The 22,018-nt window shown below is 47.3% G+C and overlaps 2 protein-coding genes across 2 annotated transcripts in view; both read right to left on the bottom strand.

The window, feature by feature from the left end:
- The window catches only part of LOC137532179 (protein S100-A4-like), an 82,160-nt gene extending 74,932 nt beyond the window's left edge, over window positions 1-7,228 (bottom strand). The window contains exons 1-2 of the mRNA XM_068252406.1: window positions 7,036-7,228; window positions 5,768-5,937 (exon numbers count right to left, since the gene is read on the bottom strand). Of these exons, the coding sequence (XP_068108507.1) occupies window positions 5,768-5,917 (150 nt within the window). The 5' untranslated portion in view covers window positions 5,918-5,937; window positions 7,036-7,228. The remainder of the gene's footprint in view (window positions 1-5,767; window positions 5,938-7,035) is intronic.
- Window positions 7,229-14,766: 7,538 nt separating this feature from the next.
- Window positions 14,767-22,018, bottom strand: part of S100A16 (S100 calcium binding protein A16) — a 30,684-nt gene continuing 23,432 nt past the window's right edge. Inside the window, exons 2-3 of the mRNA XM_068251459.1 lie at window positions 20,112-20,278; window positions 14,767-15,987 (exon numbers count right to left, since the gene is read on the bottom strand). Of these exons, the coding sequence (XP_068107560.1) occupies window positions 15,832-15,987; window positions 20,112-20,261 (306 nt within the window). The 5' untranslated portion in view covers window positions 20,262-20,278 and the 3' untranslated portion in view covers window positions 14,767-15,831. The remainder of the gene's footprint in view (window positions 15,988-20,111; window positions 20,279-22,018) is intronic.

A 22,018-nucleotide genomic window follows, 5' to 3' on the forward strand; every position in this document is an offset into this window, starting at 1 on the left:
CTTTTCTCCACCCACAGCACAACAGAGCCGCTTGAGGTATGCTAAAGCACATTTGGACAAGCCAGCTTGATTTTGGAATAAGGTGCTTTGAACGTATGAAGCTAAAATTGAGTTGTTTGGGCAACAAGGGGCGTTATGCATAGAGTAAAAAGACTACAGCATTCCAAGAAAAACACCTGCTACCTACAGTAAAATATGGTGGTGGTTCCATCATGCTGTGGGGCTGTGTGGCCAGTGCAGGGACTGGGAATGTTGTGAAAGTTGAGGGACGCATGAATTCCACTCAGTATCAGCAGATTCTGGAAACCAATGTCCAGGAATCAGTGATAAAGCTGAAGCTGCGCCGGGGCTGGATCTTTCAACAAGACAACGACCCTAAACATTGCTCAAAATCCACTAAGGAATTCATGCAGAGGAACAAGTACAACGTTCTGGAATGGCCATATCAGTCCCCAGACCTAAATATAATTGAAAATCTGTGGTGTGAGTTAAAGAGAGCTGTCCATGCTCGGAAGCCATCAAACCTGAATGAACTAGAGATGTTTTGTAAAGAGGAATGGTCCAAAATACCTTCAAGCAGAATCCAGACTCTCATCGGAACCTACAGGAAGCGTTTAGAGGCTGTACTTTCTGCAAAAGGAGGATCTACTAAATATTGATTTCATTTCTTTTTTGAGGTGCCCAAATTTATGCACCTGCCTAATTTTGATTAAACAATTATTGCACACTTTCTGTAAATCCAATAAACATCATTTCACTTCTCAAATATCACTGTGTGTGTCTCCTATATGAAATATTTAACTGACATTTTACGTCCTCGTAACAACCAACGATTTATACAGGAAAATCATGACAATTAACAAGGTTGCCCAAACTTTCGCATTCCACTGTAAATACATAATAATATGGTAGAACATTAGACTATGACTATGGTAGGATTAGATTGTGAGCGTCAGTGACATGACGATGTACTCTATACAGTGCTGCCGAAGATGTCAGTGCTATATACAGTGGCTTGCAAAAGTATTCGGCCCCCTTGAGGTTTTCCACATTTTGTCACATTACTGCCACAAACATGAATCAATTTTATTAGAATTCCATGTGAAAGACCAATACAAAGTCGTGTACACGTGAGAAGTGGAACGAAAATCATACATGATTCCAAACATTTTTTAAAAATTAATAACTGCAAAGTGGTGTGTGCGTAATTATTCAGCCCCCTTTGGTCTGAGTGCAGTCAGTTGCCCATAGACATAGCCTGATGAGTGCTAATGACTAAATAGAGTGCACCTGTGTGTAATGTCAGTACGAATACAGCTGCTCTGTGATGGCCTCAGAGGTTGTCTAAGAGAATATTGGGAGCAACAACACCGTGAAGTCCAAAGAACACACAAGACAGGCCAGGGATCAAGTTATTGAGAAATTTAAAGCAGGCTTAAGCTACAAAAATATTTCCAAAGCCTTGAACATCCCACGGAGCACTGTTCAAGCGATCATTCAGAAATGGAAGGAGTATGGCACAACTGTAAACCTACCAAGACAAGGCCATCCACCTAAACTCACAGGCCGAACAAGGAGAGCGCTGCTCAGAAATGCAGTCAAGAGGCCCATGGTGACTCTGGACGAGCTGCAGAGATCTACAGCTCAGGTGGGAGACTCTGTCCATAGGATAACTATTAGTCATGCACTGTACAAATTGGCCTTTATGGAAGAGTGGCAAGAAGAAAGCCATTGTGAACAGAAAAGCATAAGAAGTCTGGTTTGCAGTTTGCCACAAGCCATGTGGGGTACACAGCAACCATGTGGAAGAAGGTGCTCTGGTCAGATGAGACCAAAATGGAACTTTTTGGCCAAAATGCAAAACGCTATGTGTGACGGCAGTGGCGTAGCTAGGGCATTTGACACCCGGTGCTAGGTATTGAAAGACACCCCCCACCCACGGGCGTGGCTATGACCGGATGGGGCGGAGCTAATTTAAAAGTGCACCCAAGTTTTAGTCAACCTTTCTCCAGAAAATTCACATCATTGCGCAGCTTTTCTCCAGAAAATACACAAAATGTCAGAAGCTTTCAACATAAAATACACGTAATGCGAGAAAATTTCACAAGACATTACACGTTATGTGAGCAGATTTCACAAGAAAATACATTCAATCATGTCGGCAGATTTGACCAGAAAAAAATCATTCAATCTTGCGGCACATTTGACCAGAACATACACAATGTCAGCACCAGATTTCACCACAAAATACACAATGACGGTAGTTAAACTGACCACAAAATACACAATGTCGGCAGTTAATCTGACCACAAAATACACAATGTCGGTAGCAGATCTGACCACAAAATACACAATATCGGTAGCAGATTTGAGTGTTGTCAAGCTGATAGCCTGGTGGGTAGGTGGTGAAGGGTGAGCAGCCTGATTGCCTAGTGGGTAGGTGGGCAGCCTGCTGGGTAGCAGTGGTGGGTAGGGGGGCAGCAGTGGTGGGTAGGTGGGCAGCCTGCTGGGTAGCCTGGTGGATAGGTGGGCAGCCTCGTGGGTAGGTGGGCAGCAGTGGTGGGTAGGTGGGTAGCCTGGTGGGTAGCCTGGTGGGTAGGGGGGCAGCAGTGGTGGGTAAGTGGCCAGCCTGCTGGGTAGCCTGGTGGGTAGGTGGGTAGCAGTGGTGGGTAGGTGGGCAGCAGTGGTGGGTAGGTGGGCAGCCTGCTGGGTAGCCTGGTGGGTAGGTGGGCAGCCTGCTGGGTAGGTGGGCAGCAGTAGTGGGTAGGTGGGCAGCAGTGGTGCGTAGGTGGGCAGCAGTGGTGGGAAGGTGGGTAGCAGTGGTGGGTAGGTGGGCAGCAGTGGTGGGTAGGTGGGCAGGTGGGCAGCCTGCTGGGTAGCCTGGTGGGTAGGTGGGCAGCAGTGGTGGATAGGTGGGCAGCAGTGGTGGGTAGGTGGTGGGTAGGTGGGCAGCAGTGGTGGGTAGGTGGGTAGCATGGTGGGTAGGTGGGTAGCCTGTTGGGTAGGGGGGCAGCAGTGGTGGGTAGGTGGGCAGCCTGCTGGGTAGCCTGGTGGGTAGGTGGGCAGCAGTGGTGGGTAAGTGGGCAGCAGTGGTGGGTAGGTGGGCAGCAGTGGTGGGTAGCCTGGTGGGTAGGGGGGCAGCAGTGGTGGGTAGGTGGGCAGCCTGCTGGGTAGCCTGGTGGGTAGGTGGGCAGCAGTGGTGGGTAGGTGGTGGGTAGGTGGGCAGCAGTGGTGGGTAGGTGGGCAGTAGCGGTGGGTAGCAGCGGTGGGTGAATCCCAGGCAGCCTCTCTCTCCGCAGCTCCTCTTGAATGTCCCGCGCCGTCTCCCGCTGCGTCATCAGTGCAGGGCTACGGGAAGATGGCCGCCGAAGCCCGCACTGGAGACAAAAATAGACGGCAAGATGGCGTCGGCGGCCATCTTGCCGTCTATTTTTGTCTCCAGTGCGGGCGTCGGCGGCCATCTTCCCGTAGCCCTGCTCGGGTAAACTGAGGGCGGCTATTTGTTGCTGGCAACGGGCTGTCAGTGCCCGTTGCCCGCGGAGGGGAAGCGCCGAAGGAGGGGACCCAGGTGAGGGAGAGATGTGGGGGGGTATTTCCCCCCCTCCCCGCCGACACTGCCACCCCTCCTTCAGCGCTGCTTCCCCTCCTGTGTCATCAGGGCTTCTGAGGAGGCCTTGATGACACCCCCCCTGGAGCTGACACCCGGAGCGGAGCGCTCCTGGCCGCCCCATGGTAGCGAAGCCACTGTGTGACGGTAAACTAACACTGCACATCACTCAGAACACACCATCCCCACTGTCAAATATGGTGGTGGCAGCATCATGCTCTGGGGGTGCTTCTCTTCAGCAGGGACAGCAAAAATCTATTAACCCTTCGCACACTCACATGCAAATGTTCAAACAATTGCATTCACAGATTCACTCATCCAGGCACAACTGTTATCCCTACAGCTAAATTAAAAGCCAGGGTTTTAGTTCACAGAAGAATGCATTCTTATGCTTAATCACCTATACTGCGCAGAAGTACCCAGGTAAACATAGGTGTCCTAACTCTGGCCCTGTAACATGCATAGTGCAGACATGCAAACACATTCATTGCATCAAACCTATCAATGGATTAGGAGCACACATCCTAACTTCCTCTCCTGGGAAAGACGGTGCATCTTACCAATCGCACAAGGGAGCTAATGTTATGTGTCCATGTGCACCATGCGCATACACCAGCATAAGCTGTCTGCATGCTGACAAACATACAGGGGAAGGGGGGAGTGCACCGAATTGGACCCTAGCCACAGGGGTCATTAAACATACATATATCCAGGCACATCGCCTCTAGTTAGGACATTAAATAAATTATTAGGGAAAGGGAGGTGCTGAAGGGGGTGTGGCTAGAAAACAGCAAAAATCTATTAACCCTTCGCACACTCACATGCAAATGTTCAAACAATTGCATTCACAGATTCACTCATCCAGGCACAACTGTTATCCCTACAGCTAAATTAAAAGCCAGGGTTTTAGTTCACAGAAGAATGCATTCTTATGCTTAATCACCTATACTGCGCAGAAGTACCCAGGTAAACATAGGTGTCCTAACTCTGGCCCTGTAACATGCATAGTGCAGACATGCAAACACATTCATTGCATCAAACCTATCAATGGATTAGGAGCACACATCCTAACTTCCTCTCCTGGGAAAGACAGTGCATCTTACCAATCGCACAAGGGAGCTAATGTTATGTGTCCATGTGCACCATGCGCATACACCAGCATAAGCTGTCTGCATGCTGACAAACATACAGGGGAAGGGGGGAGTGCACCGAATTGGACCCTAGCCACAGGGGTCACGCAGGGACAGGGAAGCTGGTCAGAGTTGATGGGAAGATGGATGGAGCCAAATACAGGGCAATCTTGGAAGAAAACCTCTTGGAGACTGCAAAAGACTTGAGACTGGGGTGGAGGTTCACCTTCCAGCAGGACAACGACCCTAACCATAAAGCCAGGCAACAATGCAATGGTTTAAAAAAAAACATATCTATGTGTTAGAATGGCCCAGTCAAAGTCCAGATCTAAATCCAATCGAGAATCTGTGGCAAGATCTGAAAACTGCTGTTCACAAACGCTGTCTATCTAACCTGACTGAGCTGGAGGTGTTTTGCAAAGAAGAATGGGCAAGGATTTCAGTCTCTAGATGTGCAAAGCTGGTAGAGACATACCCTAAAAGACTGGCAGCTGTAATTGCAGCAAAAGGTGGTCCTACAAAGTATTGACTCAGGGGGCCGAATAATTACGCACACCCCACTTTGCACTTATTGATTTGTAAAACATGTTTGGAATCGTGTATGATTTTCATTCCACTTCTCACATGTACACCACTTTGTATTGGTCTTTCACGTGGAATTCCAATAAAATTGATTCATGTTTGTGGCAGTCATGTGACAAAATGTGGAAAACTTCAAGCCACTGTATATACATAATAATAATAATATGGTAGAACATTAGACTATGACTATGGTGGGATTAGATTGTGAGCGTCAGTGACATAAAGATGTACTCTATACACTGCTGCCAAAGATGTCAGTGCTATATATATATATATATACATAATAATAATATGGTAGGACATTAGACTATGACTATGGTAGGATAAGGTAAGTGATCGTGAAGGGGCAGGTAAGTGATGATAAGAGAGCAGGTATAAAATTGCTTATGGGGCAGGTAAGTGGTGCTGAAGAGGCAGGGCTGTCATTGGACACGTACATTACTCTTACCGTCAGCACATGCTGGAACTCCTGAGACAACATCATGTTGAACTCCGTCGTGTTCATCTTTTGGCGTTTCCCCTCCTTCACAGCATACTTGTAAAAACTGCGCACCAGGATCTCAATGGCCGCCTCCAATTCACTGCAAGCTGATGCCATGACTAGCCAAGAGCACGACACTAGAGGGAGAAAGGGGGAGAAGATGGAAAGTAAAGTGTTGGAGGGGGTAGAGAGACCGAGTCTAGCAGCATGTCCATGAATATAACGCTACCAGGGCTATGAAATTGAATTAAGTGGGATGAGTGGAGATTTCAATGACAATCAAAAGCTTTTGCCTTATCCAATTCCAGGAGCTACTATCTGCCCACCCCCCTCCCCTCCCCCAAAGCTAAAGGTACATACAGGCGTCCAACATAATGTATAACCAACCACACAACAAGTTGTTTGCACAACAAGTACGTGCCAACCAACTAAACAACCAACTCGCTTAAATACTGCGCACAGAAGCAAAAAGACAAACTGCACAACATCTCCGCATTCAAAAAAAACTAAGTTGTTTAAAAGACTTGTACACATGTTTCAACCTGCATGATAGTTGGGCAGGTTGATCCACCAGATGGATCTGGCAAACAACCTGTTATCTGTTTGTGGTCGGGTTGTTTGCCAGTCGTACTCATGCCCAACTATCTTCCAACAAACCTAGTTGGGCAGATTGTTGGGAAGTGTGTATGAGCCTTAAAGGGAACCTTAACTGGCGGGGAAAAAAATTCACTTACCTGGGGGCTTTTCCAAGCCTCCTGCAGCCGTCCTGTGCCCGCGCCGATCCTTCGGTGCCCTCCGGTCTCCCTCCGCGGCTAAGTTCAGTCGTCCTCGGGCAAAGCATCCTCTTCTTCCGCATTCCCCGTCGTAAAGAGCCGTAAAGCGCGTCCGCATGACGCCAAACGCGTAATGCGGACGCGCTTTACGGCTCTTTACGACGGGGAATACGGAAGAAGAGGACGCTTTGCCCGAGGACGACTGGCAGTCCTCGGGCAAAGAGGACGCTTTGCCCGAGGACGACTGGCAGTCGTCCGAAAATGAAACTTAGCCGCGGAGGGAGACCGGAGGGCACTGAAGGACCGGCGCGGGCACAGGACGGCTGCAGGAGGCTTGGGAAAGCCCCCAGGTAAGTGAATTTTTTTTCCCCGCCAGTTATGGTTCCCTTTAAGTCCACACAAGTAATAGAATAAATATCCATACAAAGCAAAGTAAAAGTAAACCGAAGAAAGCAACCTTACCCTACACCTTATCTTGGAAAGTGGATGTATAATCCAAAATCTAAGGTGCTAAGAGAAATAGTAAGACACACCCAGGAGGAAACAGATCAAATCAGGGAGGCCTAATATTTTGCCAAGATAGGAACCCGTCCTTCTGATTTGTCCTGTTCCACTTAAGTTCCAGATTTTCTCCGTGGGACGCAAAGTGAAGACCGCATGAGAAATACAAACAAATCTGACTTCGACCAAATATATATAATGTATCCAAAGCAAAGTATGCCAAAAAAGATGATGCAATCCTACCCTACGACTTACGCCTTACCATGGAAAAGGATTGTATAATTTCAAGAGAAATAGTAAGGCACACCCAGAAGGAAAGTAATCAAGTCAAGGAGGCCTGATTTTGTTGAGACAGGAGCCCATCCTTCCAATTCGACCTGTTCCACTGATGTCGCCGTATCATTCCAACTTCTACGACTATATTATGCACCACCACCTGGACAAGGGGAATTTTTTTCTATTCATTGCTTGACACTGTGCATTTCGCCTGTAAAGCCTAACCAAGTATTATGTGTCCAAAGAAAATTCCCCTCGGTCTTTGAACACACATATGACCACTCAGAATAACTGAGACGCTCTAAGAAAATTATATCAAGAGTTCCACCCACCTGTTTGTAAACTTATAACTATAGGACATTCCAACAGAAAATGGATTGACAGCCATCATCTGACCTCTCATATATCCACCTTTGGCCTAGTTCCTGGACTCTGTCTTAGTTTGGCTTTCAGGTTCTTTATTGTTCTCCTCCACATAAGGCTCTGTATCTTGCTCCCAGAAGTCCTGGGGCAACTGGAGTTGGGTAGACGCTCTCAGTCTCCCGTTCAAGCGGGGCCTTGACTATAGGTGAAGAGAGTATTAGAGAATTGGGAAGTAACATCTGAAGGGAAGCCTGAATTGCCTGGAAGCCTTATACTTCCCCATGCAGGGGCATTGCAATAGGGGTTGTAGAGGTTGCGACTGCATTGAGGCCCTTGGGCCAGAGGGGCCCCGAAGGGCCCTCCCTCAACTACAGTATTAGCTCTCTATTGGTCCTGTGCTAATAATAATTACTTCTATAGATACTTTGAATTGTGTTAATCATTAACAAACTGTTCTCCATCCCCTTCTTCTACCTCTGACACTGTGGTTGTCCTTGGCAGGTTTTATTGCGCCATATAAATTGTTACGTATAGAGTGTTTCGGGGGCCCAATGTAAAACTTGCATCGGGGCCCACAGCTCCATAGCTGAACAAGATTGAGGAAGGGTTTAAGGCATGTTCTCTTCATGCTTTTTACTAACACAATATTTACCAAACCTAAGATAAAAGAAAACTACTAGGTAGGCCATTCGTAAGCCACTCTCCCACCTATATTCAGCAAACTCCCCACTATAAGGAACTCTGGCAACTGAAGTCTCAACTAACCAGCATGCCTGGCAAAAAATGGGTAAATACTTACTGAGCCCCCAGCGACGTCTTGCAGCTTTCCTCTTGCTCTTAGCAGCTTCTGGTGTCTATGCATGGCACCTGGCATGTCACGTGACCTGATGCGGGTCAGGTGACACGCCTGCTTCAGTGTACAGAGGAAAGCCCGCTAGGTGCTGCAGGAAGGCTGCAAGACGTTACTGGAGGCTTGTAAAAGAGGAGCTGTTAGGTATAAGGTCTCAGAGAAAATAAACACATATATCAGTAGCTAAAGATTGGCTGTACTTACATTACATATGCATTTCACTGTCCACGTTTGGATTTCACAGAATTTGAATATAGTATATGCAGAGATAGATGCTCCTGACAGCTCATGGCAGGCTCCATGTTTTTCTGTCAAATGTGTCGTCATGTCCTGCCTGCTTCCTGATCACAGAAAAGCTCGTACTGAATAACACAGTGTGCAGTGAATATTAATGAGCCATGTGGCTAGGAACAATAGCTGACTCCTGCAGTGTACTCTGCCCAGAGATTTATCAGTGCTACGCGCTGGACTGATTACAAGCTGCTGTAACGTCTCATTAGCAGCCGAGGGGAGGGCCCCAGAATGCTTTGCAGTTTAGTATGCGGCTTGCGTCCTCTTGGGTCTATAACAGCTTTGCTGATAAGCACACATCAAAGGTAACTGAGATTTTTATCTTCACTAGTGCCTTTTTGGCTTCCTTCTAAACTGTTTAACACAGGAGAATAGAGGTTTAAATTAGCTTCTGCAGCCTGACAGTTACTCTTTAAGTATTTCATGGTAGAGGTTTGTGCTTTTTCGGCCAGTTGCTCAAGTAACCGGCTAGCACATGTATCTAGCATTAGGTGATCCCCGCTGGAGCCAGATACCAGGGACTCTACTGTAGATTGGTGACATTTCTCTTTACAGTTTTTCAGCCTTTTTCCTCATGACTGTTGGAACAATATACGGAAAACTCTAGTGCACAGAGGAACTGGTAAATTACTGACATAACTGACATACAACAGGATTGGTATCAAACAGGTTTTCATAATCTCCACCCTTTGCCAGAAAGCCATTCACCAACCTTTCTTAGAGGCCACCTTAGCATTGGCATCTTTCAATTTTTGTAAGCAAAGTTACCGGAACCAAATTTGCCGCTCAGAATTTCCACTTTTTCTTGTGGTGCAGGAAAAGAGTCTGGAAGTTCAAAGTTCTTATTCTCTGTACCCTTCCAGAAATCCTCACACTTGTCTTGTCCTGAATGATCTTGGATCTAGAAGGGTAACGGGTGATCAGTGTAAACCCCACACAATGCACCAGCATCGACTTTCCTGCTGAAAGCATCTATGGCAAATACGTTTAGCACGGGACATTCCTGATCCACTTCAGAACTCACCTCATAGTCAGAAGCCTGTCCAATGAGTCCAACCACTCACTAACAAAAAGCTTTTGGCACTTTTATACCCGACCCACAAAGTGAAGACCACGTAAGAAATAGAAAATCTCACTACAGACAAATATACATAACGTACTCAAAGCAAGGTTTACCTAAGAAAGATTTTGCAACCTTACCCTACAACTTACGCCTTACCTTGGAAAATGAATGTATAATTTAAAGATAATTAGTAAGGCACACCCAAAAGGACACACTTCAAATTAAGGAGGTCTGATATTTTGCCAAGACAGGAATCCATTCCTCCAATGAGACCTGTTCCACTTAAGTACCCAAATCTCTCCAACTTCAGAGACTACACTATGCACAACCAGCATGGCAGCATGGTGGTTAGCACTCTCGCCTTGCAGCACTTGGTCCCTGGTTCAAATCCCCAGGGCCGGGCCGAGGCATAGGCTGGAGAGGCTCCAGCCTCAGGGTGCAGTGTAGGAGGGGGCGCACAATTCATTCAGCTGTCATTCCTAATTGTGTATGAAGCAGAAATAAATAAGAGAAGGGGATACATGGCAGTGACTGCAAGCCATATAACTAGATATTAAGGTGTTGGGGAGGTTGTGGGCCCTGTGGCGCCTCTTAGTGTAATAGCAATCAGTGTGTGATGGGTGGGGTGGGAGGGATGGAGGGGCGCACTTTGGTGTCTCAGCCTTGGGTCCTGGAGGAACTTGTTCCGCCTCTGCAAATCCCAGCTAAGGCACTATCTGCAAGGAGTTTGTATGTTCTCCCGATGCCTGTGTGGGTTTCCTCTGAGCACTCTGGTTTCCTCCCACATCCGCCAAAACATACAGATAAGTTAATTTGTTTCCTCCAATACTGGCCCTAGACTATGATGGACATATGACTACAGTAGGGATTAGATTGTGAGCTCCTCAGAGGGAGTTAGTGACAAGACTATATGCTATAGGTGAAGAGAGCATTGGGATATAGGATCGGAAGGGAAGCTGGTAATTGCCTGGAAACCTCACACTTCCCCATGACCGTGTAGAAAAAAATATTTCTACTTAAAGGATATGTGAGCTGACAACCAGGTATAAACACTGTACCTACTATGCTTCGTAAGGGTGTCATGACACAGACTGCATCCTCCGCCGTCCAAAAGTGAATTTTCACTAATATCTTCTGTGTATTGCAAATACCTTCTGTTTAGGCCCGGTTCACATTAGCGTTCGCTATCCGGATTTTCCGGATCTGATCCGGACCGCATACTGTACAAACGGAACGTATGTTCCGCATAGCAATGCAAAGGCTATGCGGACGTTCACATACGTACGTTCCGTACAGTACGGAGCCGGATCGGATCCGGACTCTTTTCCAACATGCGCTATTTTTTGGGTCCGGCTCTCCAGCCCACGCACCCGGACCGGAGCTGGACCTGAGCCTGACAGCACCATCAGGAACACAGAAACCAATGGGAAACGGAAGTCACAGAACACACTGCCTACAAAAACCTGACGTTCTACCCCACTTCCTATGCGTACCCAAGCAGCCATTTCGGATTGGGACACATGGGCCAAGCATGTCTGGAGTGGAGCAGCAGTGACAGACGTGCTGGAGCTGTTTGGCAGAATGTCGGAGGTGGAGGTGAGGCCTACAGCGGAGGAACCTGATTCTACAGGTGCACCAGGTGCCCCTTCTGCTAACCTCAACATTTTTTTTTTTTTTAAATTTCGCTATTTTTTGCCCACGGATCCGGATGGCAGCCTGATGCATGCCTGATACAAACGGACCGGATCCGGATCGTAACCGTACGGTTCTGATCAGGATCAGGTCAGGATCCGATCAGGATCCGGTCCGTTTACTTGCCAAAACGCAAGTGTGAACGGGGCCTTATTGCTAATACCTTCTGTGTATTGCAAATACTTTCTGTTTATTGCTAATACCTTCTGTTGATTGCTAATACCTTCTGTTTATTGCTAATATCTTCTGTTTATTGCAAATACCTTCTGTTTATTGCTAATATCTTCTGTTTATTGCAAATACCTTCTGTTTATTGCAAATACCTTCTGTTAGATGTGGTAGATGTGGGGTAGGCTATTTTAAAGAAATGTGTTTTGAGGGCTTGCTTGAAGGTGTTGAAGGAAGGAGCGAGTCTGAGAGGGAGTGGAAGGGAGTTCCATAGGGTGGGGGCAGCTCTTGAGAAATCTTGTAAGCGTGCATGGGAATGAGAAATGCGTGGGGAGGTCAGTCGGAGATCATTAGAGGGCCGGAGGGGACGGGCAGGTATATATCTGTTGACTAGCTCAGAAATGTAGGTTGGGCAGGTCTTGTGCACAGATTTGTAGGTAAGGCACAAAACCTTAAAACTGATCTTGAAGCTGATAGGGAGGCAGTGTAGGGCTTTGGAGAGGGGAGAAGTGGAAGCAGAGCGGTGGGAAAGATGGATGAGTCTAGCTGCTGCATTCATGACTGATTGAAGGGGTTCAATGCGTTTTAAGGGGAGGCCAGATAGTACGGCATTGCAGTAGTCAAGGCGGGAGATGATGAGGGCATGGATGAGAAGCTTGGTAGTGTCTGAGGTCAGAAAGGGGCGGATTTTGGAGATGTTTCGAAGGTGGAAGTTGCTGGTTCTGGTAACATTTTGGATATGTTGGCTGAAGGAGAGGGCAGAGTCTAGGGTGATGCCCAGGCAATAAATAAATAAATACAATTATGGGCTACTGGTGGTTGATCAGGATGCTGTGGTAGCATGCAGCAAGATACTGCACTGAACACAGGCCTAACTAACTCTATCCCTGTCAGCAGCACAGCTCTCTCCCTACACTCCTTCACACAGCAGAGTGTAATACGGCTGCCATTTTTATAGGGGGTGTGGTCCAGGAGGGAGGGGTTGGTTGATTGGCTGCCATGTGCGTGAGGGATCAAATTTTGGCTCCATGATGATGTATGGAGCGAGTCAAACACACCATGTGTTCATCTGCCGACGCGAACACAAGTTGTTCGTCGGGAACTAACTGCCGGTTTGGGTCATCTCTAGTTACCATGTGCTTTTACCTTATCTGGTCAAGCGCTCCCTTCATTAACGTCAGTTGAGAAACACTAACATTAGCGGGGGAGCAGGGCTGGTTCTAGACATTTTGTCGCCTGAAGGGCTGTGCATTGCAGGCACTGACACTACGCTTACCTCCCTCTGCGTCCTCCAAGACAGCATCTCCTCCCTGCTGGCCTGCAGCATCCCAGCTCTGATCCCCAGAAGTGCTGCACTGCCGCCATATCACTCAACCTCTCTCAGTAGATTAGTGATGGGATCACCAGCCACACGTGAAGTCCTGCTTCCTCACTGACTACAGCAGTGCCTCACGTGCCCCAGCAGCACGTAACAGGTCACATGAGGCACCACTGTAGCCATGGATACAGGACGCTAGACCAGGGGTCCCCAAACGTTTGGGGTCGAGGGCCGGGTCAACAAACTTCAGACTGCTAAGGGGCCGGAGTATACATAAAATGATGTAGAAGACAGTGAAGCATACCCAGGTGACAACCTGCAGTCCAATTGGACAGCAGTGTCACCGGATGTGGAATTCGATGCTAACCAGCAAATTACTGATTTCTAGATTCCATGTGGATGGGTGGTGCCAGCACTGCTATTCTATATGCGGACCACCAATATTTAAAGATGTAGCTGACCACATCTATAAGTAATACATTTTGTACATTTTGTGTGTGTGTGTGTGTGTGGGGAGGGGGGGGCGGTAAAAAAAGCCTCAGGGGGCCACATTCGGCCCACGGGCCTTAGTTTGAGGACCACTGCGCTAGACAGAGAAAATGACCATTGTACGTATATTTGCTCAGTGCCGCCTACTGCATCCTGTGACCTTCACATCTTGCACCTGGCAGGAAGTCAGCTGTGTGCAAGAGCCTGGCTGGAAGTCAGCTGTATGCAAGAGCCTGGCAGGAAGTCAGCTGTGTGCAAGAGCCTGGGAGGAAGTCAGCTGTGTGCAAGAGCCTGGGAGGAAGTCAGCTGTGTGCAAGAGCCTGGGAGGAAGTCAGCTGTGTGTAGGAACCTGGCAGGAAGTCAGCTGTGTGCAGGAGCCTAGCAGGAAGTTAGCTGTTTGCAAAAGCCTGGCAGGAAGTCAGCTGTGTGCAGAAGCCTAGCGGAAAGTCAGCTGAGTGCAGTTAATCAGCTGTGTGCAGGAGCCTGGCAGGAAACCAGCTGTGTGCAAGTAGTCCGCTGTATGCAGGAGCCTAGCAGGAAGTTAGCTGTGTGCAGGAGCCTGGCAGGAAGTCAGCTGTGTGCAGGAGCCTGACAGGAAGTCAGCTGAGTGCAGGTAATCAGCTGTGTGCAGGAGCCCGGCAGGAAGCCAGCTGTGTGCAAGTAGTCCGCTGTATGCAGGAGCCTGGCAGGAAGTCAGCTGTGTGCAGGAGCCTGGCAGGAAGTCAGCTGTGTGCAGGAGCCTGGCAGGAAGCCAGCTGTGTGCAAGTAGTCCGCTGTATGCAGGAGCCTGGCAAGAATCAGCTGTGTGCAGTAGCCTGGGAGGAAGTCAGCTGTGTGCAGGAGCCTAGCAGGAAGTCAGCTGTGTGCAGGAGCCTAGCGGGAAGTCAGCTGAGTGCAGGTAATCAGCTTTGTGCAAGTAGTCTGCTGTATGCAGGAGTCTGGCAGGAAGTCAGTGGTATGCAGGAGCCTGGCAGGCTGTGTGCAGGAGCCAGGCAGGAAGTCAGCTGTGTCCAGGAAGTCAGCTGTGTGCAGGAGCCAGGCAGGAAGTCAGCTGTGAGCAGGAAGTGGGCTTTGTGCAGGAAGTCAGCCATTTCAGATGACTCCTAAACAGGGATAGTATGGAACTGTTACCAATTGCAATATGTGGTTAGGGTAACTCACTGTACAGCACCAGGCCAGCCATTTATAGATAAAATAAAAATTAATATAACTTTATTTTCACAACATAACGGACACTGCAAAATATTCCACAACATCAACACACCAACAGCACAAAATAATTGCTTTGCCTATACATAAACTCCATATATTGAACTGTAAATGCAGTCAGGCCCACTTGGGCCACTGTGTAAAGAAAATAATACCCCCTATTTTGTGGGACTCTAGCTAAATCTTTTAAATCGGTTTTACATAGAGAAGAGAAAGTTCTGCATCTGTCTAGACTTTATTGGTGTCTATGTCCCTGTTGGTGATATTAGTTTTATATAGCGCTGACATCTTCTGCAGCACTTAACAGAGTACATAGTCATGTCATTGACTGCCTCAGAGGAGCTCACACTCTAATCATAGTCATAGTCTAATGCCCTATCATATCATTATTTTATTATGTATTTCTATAGCACTGACATCATCTGCAGCACTTTACGGAGTACATCGTCATGTCACTGACTGTCCCTCCTCACTTTCAGCGTTGTCATCATTTGCTGTAACTAAAGTGAATCCTTCCAACCGGAACAAAGACCACAATAAAAACTATCCTACGCTCTCACCCTAAATGGTAAAACAAGAAGTTGTGCAGATTTCCCTCTATGCCTCCCCAGTGACTGGCTATACTAGTAATAAGGATTTGGTATTGTCATTGTTCCACTGCTAGTTTGGACTCCCATTATGGCTGCTAAGAAGCAGTGGAGACAAAATGGCAGAACCTCACGAGGAGTTCAGGGGGGATCACAGCACTGATAGGGGGTAGGCGTATATTGAGCATATAGATTGTATAAATACACTTGTATATAAGACACTAGTGGATAACAGCTACAACTACGAGCAGGACGGCGGTTCCTGGACTCTGTTCCGTGGCTCAGACAACATCTTATTCCAGAAAGAGAGTGGAGGATTCTGGGAATCTGAGGTGTGACACATTATTTGTTCTGTGGCATCATTGGTCAGCGATTTCCATTAGTCCCCCCTTGCTGATTGAGGACTGCCCTCTGCTGGACAGAGCAAGCATGGCAGGGTGTCTCTTTGGTGCTATGGCCGCTCCTGACACTGCATGGCCATCTGTTGGCTCAGCTTCCGGGCAATCTCCCCAATCAATGTCCAATATTCATCAAAACTGATTTTCCCATCCTCGTCCGTGTCCAGCGACTGGATCAACTTGTTCGCCGCTTCCTTGTTTTGCGTATTCTGAAGGGAGAAAATAATTGTAAGACCCAAAAAAAAACAAAAAACTTTTTGTACTTTTGTAGAACTGCAGCTGTAGAACTCTCTTGTGGAATGTTCTAGGTTACTCATCTGCAAGATCTTTTTAGAGTGGATTACTCACATACACACATCAGACCATAGTCTTTTGAAAATGAAAGATCACAGACCAATTTTACCCCCTTCCATGTAGTATGAGAGCCATACCTTCACAGTCTTTTCTATGGAGCTGAACTCCCCATCAGAAAAAAATCTTTGCAAGATGCTGCACACAAAGATGCTGTACACATGCAACAGATCAGTATCTGCAAAAGATCTGTTCCTGCAAAATGCATTCATAGTCTATGATATCTGCAGATCATCATACACACCTTGTTTAACTGACATTCATCTGCAGATCAGAAAATCATCTTCAGATTTGAACATCCATCCTGGTGGATCTGATCCGCAGATGAATGTCTGTTAAGCTGAGTACACACGTACGATAACGATCGTTCGAAAACAAACGATAACGACAATCGGACCGATAATCGTGCGTTCCAAATTTTCCAACGATCGTTTTTTTGGACGATAACGACCGTTATTGTTCAATCCGACCGATCCAACCCGGCGGATTTTTTCTAAAGATAATCGTTCAATCGTTGCAGTGTGTACAAAGATCGTCCGATAATGATTATCTGTGGAGTAGTACGCATGTTCTTATTGCCTGTCATAACGTCACTCCCGTTTGCGCACACATTTTTTTATCGTTCGTCGTTCAGTACTTTATACTTATATCATTCACGTGTGTACACAATCGTTCATTACGAACGATCTTTTTGGTCTAATTTGAATATCGTGTAAACGTCACGAATCGTTCGTAACGAACGATCTTTATCGTACGTCTATACGAACCCTTAAACAAGGTGTGTATGAGGATCTGCAGATATCATAGACTATGAATGCATTTTGAAGGAATGGATCTTTTGCAGGAACAGATCTTTTGCAGATACTGATCTGTTGCATGTGTGCAGCATCTTGCAAAGATTTCTGTCTGATGGGGAGTTCAGCTCCATAGAATAGACTGTGTAGAGTATGGCTCTCATACTACATGAAGGGTGGTAAGATTGGTCTGTGATCTTTCATTTTCCAAAGACTATAGTCTGATGTGTGTATGAGCCTTAATCCTTATTGTTTTTGTCATGTTTTGTTTTAATTAAGAACGTTAAGACTCTTCTCCCTACCTTGTGCCTCTACTCAGTCTATGTAAATGGTTTGGTCCAGCCACAAAAACAGTTAAAGTGGACCTGAACTCTTGCACAGGACAGAAGGAAAACAGAAAGAAATGCACCCTGTGTGTATTTAGAGAGTTTAGCCTGTTTAATTCCCTCTCATCTGTGATTAATCACCTCTGTAATTTGATCTTTCAGCTGTGTCAGTTCAGGAATCCCCTCTGCCAAGGCAGAGCTGCTAATTTATAAACACAGGATGTTAACCCTATGTCTGCTTCCATGAAAGCAAGATGTAGACACACTGCAGACTTATTGCAGGATTTGTATCAGCTGTAACAAAGATTTTTTTTCTTTAAAGGTTATTATGCTGTTGCTTATCTTTTACAGCAGAGAGGAAGTTCTGAGTTCAGGCCTGCTTTAACATTTCCCGGTTTTCATGCATGTAAGCCCAAACACCTGCTTTAGGCCATGCTATGGAACCACATGTCGCAGAATGCCCAAGTTTGCCCAAGCTATAGAACCATCTGGGTGAACCCGTTACTGAGCAGGAAGTACCTAGCCACCATGGAAAAGGGAATAGGACTTAGCCAGAGAAATAGACAATCTTACATGGAAGAAAATAATCTCCTATGTACCAGCATTTAGCTGTTAGCAAATGAGGATCGATGCAGTACGAATCTACGCCCTGCAGGTGGTGCTGCCGCTCTGACTGGATGTAGATTCAATGTCCTCAACAACAAAGCGTCCCGCTGCAATCCTGTGCCCCTAAGAGGGGATATTAAAGTGAACCGAGCACCTTTTTAGCACTCAGGACATTTCTATAGCACATGAAAAATGCATGCCAACAATCTGTTTCATTATTAAAATAAACTTGTATTTTACAATCAAAGGAGTTTTAATAGCCTGTTTCAGCAGCCTGACCGTCCGCAGAAATCTCAGGACACTAATTGTTTTATTGAACTAATTACCCAGAAGAAACCAATCTCTTTTCAACAACGAAGGGGGTTGGTTAATTAGGACGGTTTCTTTAAAAACATTGTTTCAAACAGTCCTAATTATCCACCCCCTTTGTTGTTGAAAAGAGATTGTTTTCTTCTGGCTAATTAGCTCAATAAAACAATTAGTGTCCTGAGATTTCTGCGGACGGTCAGGCTGCTGAAACAGGCTATTAAAACTCCTTTGATTGTAAAATACAAGGTAAAATACAAGTTTATTTTAATAATGAAACAGATTGTTGGCATGCATTTTTCATGTGCTATAGAAATGTCCTGAGTGTTAAAAAGGTGCTCGGTTCACTTTAAGCTATCATATGACAGCTGACATCAGGAGCCATCGCGTTTGGCTCCTGATCACGTGATCACTACTATCGCCAGCGGATCATAGTGATCACTGTTAGAGCTGCGGCAGTAAGGGAGAGGGGGGGAAAGACTATCCACTGACCTTCCTGCCGTTCCCCCGCCACTCCCCTCCGCTCTGGCCGGCATCCCCGCTCGCTCTGACTCTAATGTTGGGCCGGGACCGGAAACCCGGAACTTAGCGGCAGTGTGAGCGGGGATGCCGGCCAGAGCGGAGGGAGCTAGAGCTGCTCATCGCTGGAGCCTGGGAGGTGAGTAAACGCTGCTGGCCACACTGGGGACACCTGCCTACACTTGGGACACCATACCTACCTAGCCAAAGGGGGCGAAAGGGGGGACATCTGGCTTAACCTCCTTGGCGGTAACCCCGTGTGTGACACGGGGTAAGCCGCCGGAGCGTGCCGCTCAGGCCCTGCTGGGCCGATTTACATAATTTTTTTTTTGCTGGACGCAGCTAGCACTTTTGCTAGCTGCGCCAGCACCCCGATCGCCGCCGCCGCGCGCCCGATCGCCGCTATCCGGTGCGGCGCGCGCCCCCCCCCCCCCCCCCAGACCCCTGCGCTGCCTGGCCAATCAGTGCCAGGCAGCGCCAAGGGGTGGATCGGGTCTCCCAATGACGTCCCGACGTCGCTGACGTCGGTGACGTCATTCCGCCCCATGGCGACGGGGGAAGCCCTCCAGGAAATCCCGTTCTTTGAACGGGATTTCCTGATCGCCTATCGCCGGAGGCGATAGGCGGGGCTGGGGGGATGCCGCTGAGCAGCGGCTATCATGTAGCGAGCCCTGGGCTCGCTACATGATTAAAAAAAAAAAAAATTTAAAAAAAAACTGCTGCGCTGCCCCCTGGCGGTATTTTTCATACCGCCAAGGGGGTTAAGGGGGGACACTGTGCCCAGCACGCAGCACTGGGGATCCGGCTGCCTGACCCTCCAAATGCGAGCCCCCCCCCCCCCCCCCCTAAAGGTATAATGCCCTGGTCCTTAAGGGGGGTTAGGCTGCCGCTCCCCAAAAGGTTACACTTTGTGCCAGACTGTACCAAACCCCCGCAAAAACGACACAAGATGAAGAGAAGGGAAATTGCTGGAGATGCGGGGCAGATTCTCAGAATTTGCTGCGCATGCTAAGGACATGCCCAAGGATGCAAACATTTGGGGCACAAATACGGAACTTTTGTAAAAATTTTATAAATCCAGATAGCCAGGGAGTGGAGTCGGAGTCGAGGAGTCTGAGTTGGAGAAATTTTCATAAACTCGAGTCGAGGGAGTATTTTTTGTACCAACTGCACAGCCCTGGTAAGTTTTAGACTAAGCAGTTGGAGTCTGAGGAATGTTGGATACCTGCAGTCGGAGGTTCCATAAACTGAGTAGTCGGATGATTTTTGTACCGACTCCACCGCCCTGCCCATAACAGAGTGGATGTTGCAGAGATTGCTTATATTTCACCACTGTGGGCGTTACTACTGTAAACATGTGGGGGCAATGGTTTGGACAATACTGCCTGGCGGTGCCCACTTCCAGATAAGCGGCACATCAGCCCCCCTCACCGTCAGCACGTGCTGGAGCTCCTGGGACACCATCTTGCGGAACTCCTTCTTGTTCATCTTGTCGTGTTTCCCCTTCTTCTCGGCGTAGGTGTAGAAATTACGCACCAGGATCTCAATGGCCGATTCCATTTCACTGCAGCTAGACGCCATGTCCAGCCAAGAGCACGCTGCAAGGGAGAGAAAAGGGGGGAGAAGTGGTGGGGGGGGGGGGGGAAGAAGAAAGAGAGAGATAAGAGAGGAGAAAGAGAAAGCAAAAGAGAGAGAGGTGGAGGAGAGAAAGAGAAAGATGGGTTGCGGGGAGAGAGATGAGTGGAGGAGAGAGGGGGGGGGGGTGAAGGGTAGAGAGAGAAAAAAGGATGGAGAGAGTGAGAGGAGAGGTGCAGAGTGGAGTGGAAGGAAGGAGAAAATGATGGAAAAAAGGATACATGAAGGGAAGGGGGGGGGGGGGGGGGGTAAAACAGACATACAGAGAGGGAAGAGGGGGGCAGAAAGGAAACGAAGGTTAAGAAAAAGAATGGGAGGTGTAGATAAAGGGGAAGGGAATACACCATCAGTATTTCAGTAGCACACAATTTGGTAATGCAGAGCAAAGAGTTTTGTTTTCGCAACTATCCGGGTATCTCCTGGATTCGGATTTGAGCAGCCCTTTCGGTTACATACTAAATTCTCGTACACACAGACAGGAGTTCCATGAGGTCACTTAAAGGACAACTGAAAGGCTGCCATATTTATTTCCTTTTATGCAATACCAGTTACCTGGCTTCCCTGCTGATCCTCTGTCTCTAATACTTTTAGCCATAGCCCCTGAACAAGCATGCAGCGGATCAGGTGTTTCTGACATCATTGTCAAAAGATTAGCTGCATGCTTGTTTCTGGTGTGATTCAGACACTACTGCAGCTAAATAGATCGGCAAGGCTGCCAGGCAACTGGTATTGTTTAAAAGGAAATAAATATGGCAGCCTCCATATTATTCTCACTTCAGTTATCCTTTAAAGATCCAGCACGCCAGATGTTTAAAGAGACGCTGAAGCGACATATAGTAGCATGCAGTCAATTATTCAGGATACCCATTTTTACTATATTATTCCCCGTTCTTATATCTATATATTGTTGTGTATTGGTATGTGGCCCCGCCCTACCAGTAATGCTTAGCCTAGGCTATTTAACTATGCAGAATTCTCCTCCCAAAGCAGTTTGAGAGACCAGGCATTATTGTCAATGGCTTCGGAATGTTTAGAAACAAACATTCCGCACTGACCTCCTGCCAGTATTTAAGAGGTCACCTGTGATAAATTTCAGAATGTAAATCAGAGAGATTTGAAAAAAGTGCCCCTGGGGATACTTACCTTGGGAGTGGGTAGTCCCTGGATCCCAAAGAGGCTTCCTCCGTTACAGTTTGCAGTACTTTAAAATCACTATGTGTAGCGATTCATGAGCAATTAGCCAGTGCTTCAATACTTTACATTGAAGCGCAAACGCTCCCAAAATGCTGCATGTCCTGTAACTGCGATTTTGCTAATCGCAATCGCTACTGTGGAACTTGTTACATTTATTTACATTGGCAGAGCGTTTAGGGAAAGCGCTAGCGATTTAAAGAGCTCCCTAAATGCTCAAAAAGCGGTCTAGTGGGTTCCAGCCCTCATGGTTATTGTTTTCTTCTGGGGTGGCAGCGCTGGATCGGGCTGACTGAGGAGGGCGGGGGGAAAACTCATTAGGATCCAGAGACTTCCCACTCTCAAAGAATCCGATTTCATCTTTTTTGTAAATGACAGATTCTATTTATAGGGGAACTCCAGCCTAAACAAACATATTGTCATTAAGTTACATCAGTTATGTTAATTAAAATAGAACAGGTAATATAATCGATAGCCGCTGAGCGGCGGCATCCCCCCACCCGCTTCGATCG

The sequence above is a fragment of the Hyperolius riggenbachi genome, chromosome 9 (assembly GCF_040937935.1).
Source record: "Hyperolius riggenbachi isolate aHypRig1 chromosome 9, aHypRig1.pri, whole genome shotgun sequence".
Taxonomy (NCBI): domain Eukaryota; kingdom Metazoa; phylum Chordata; class Amphibia; order Anura; family Hyperoliidae; genus Hyperolius; species Hyperolius riggenbachi.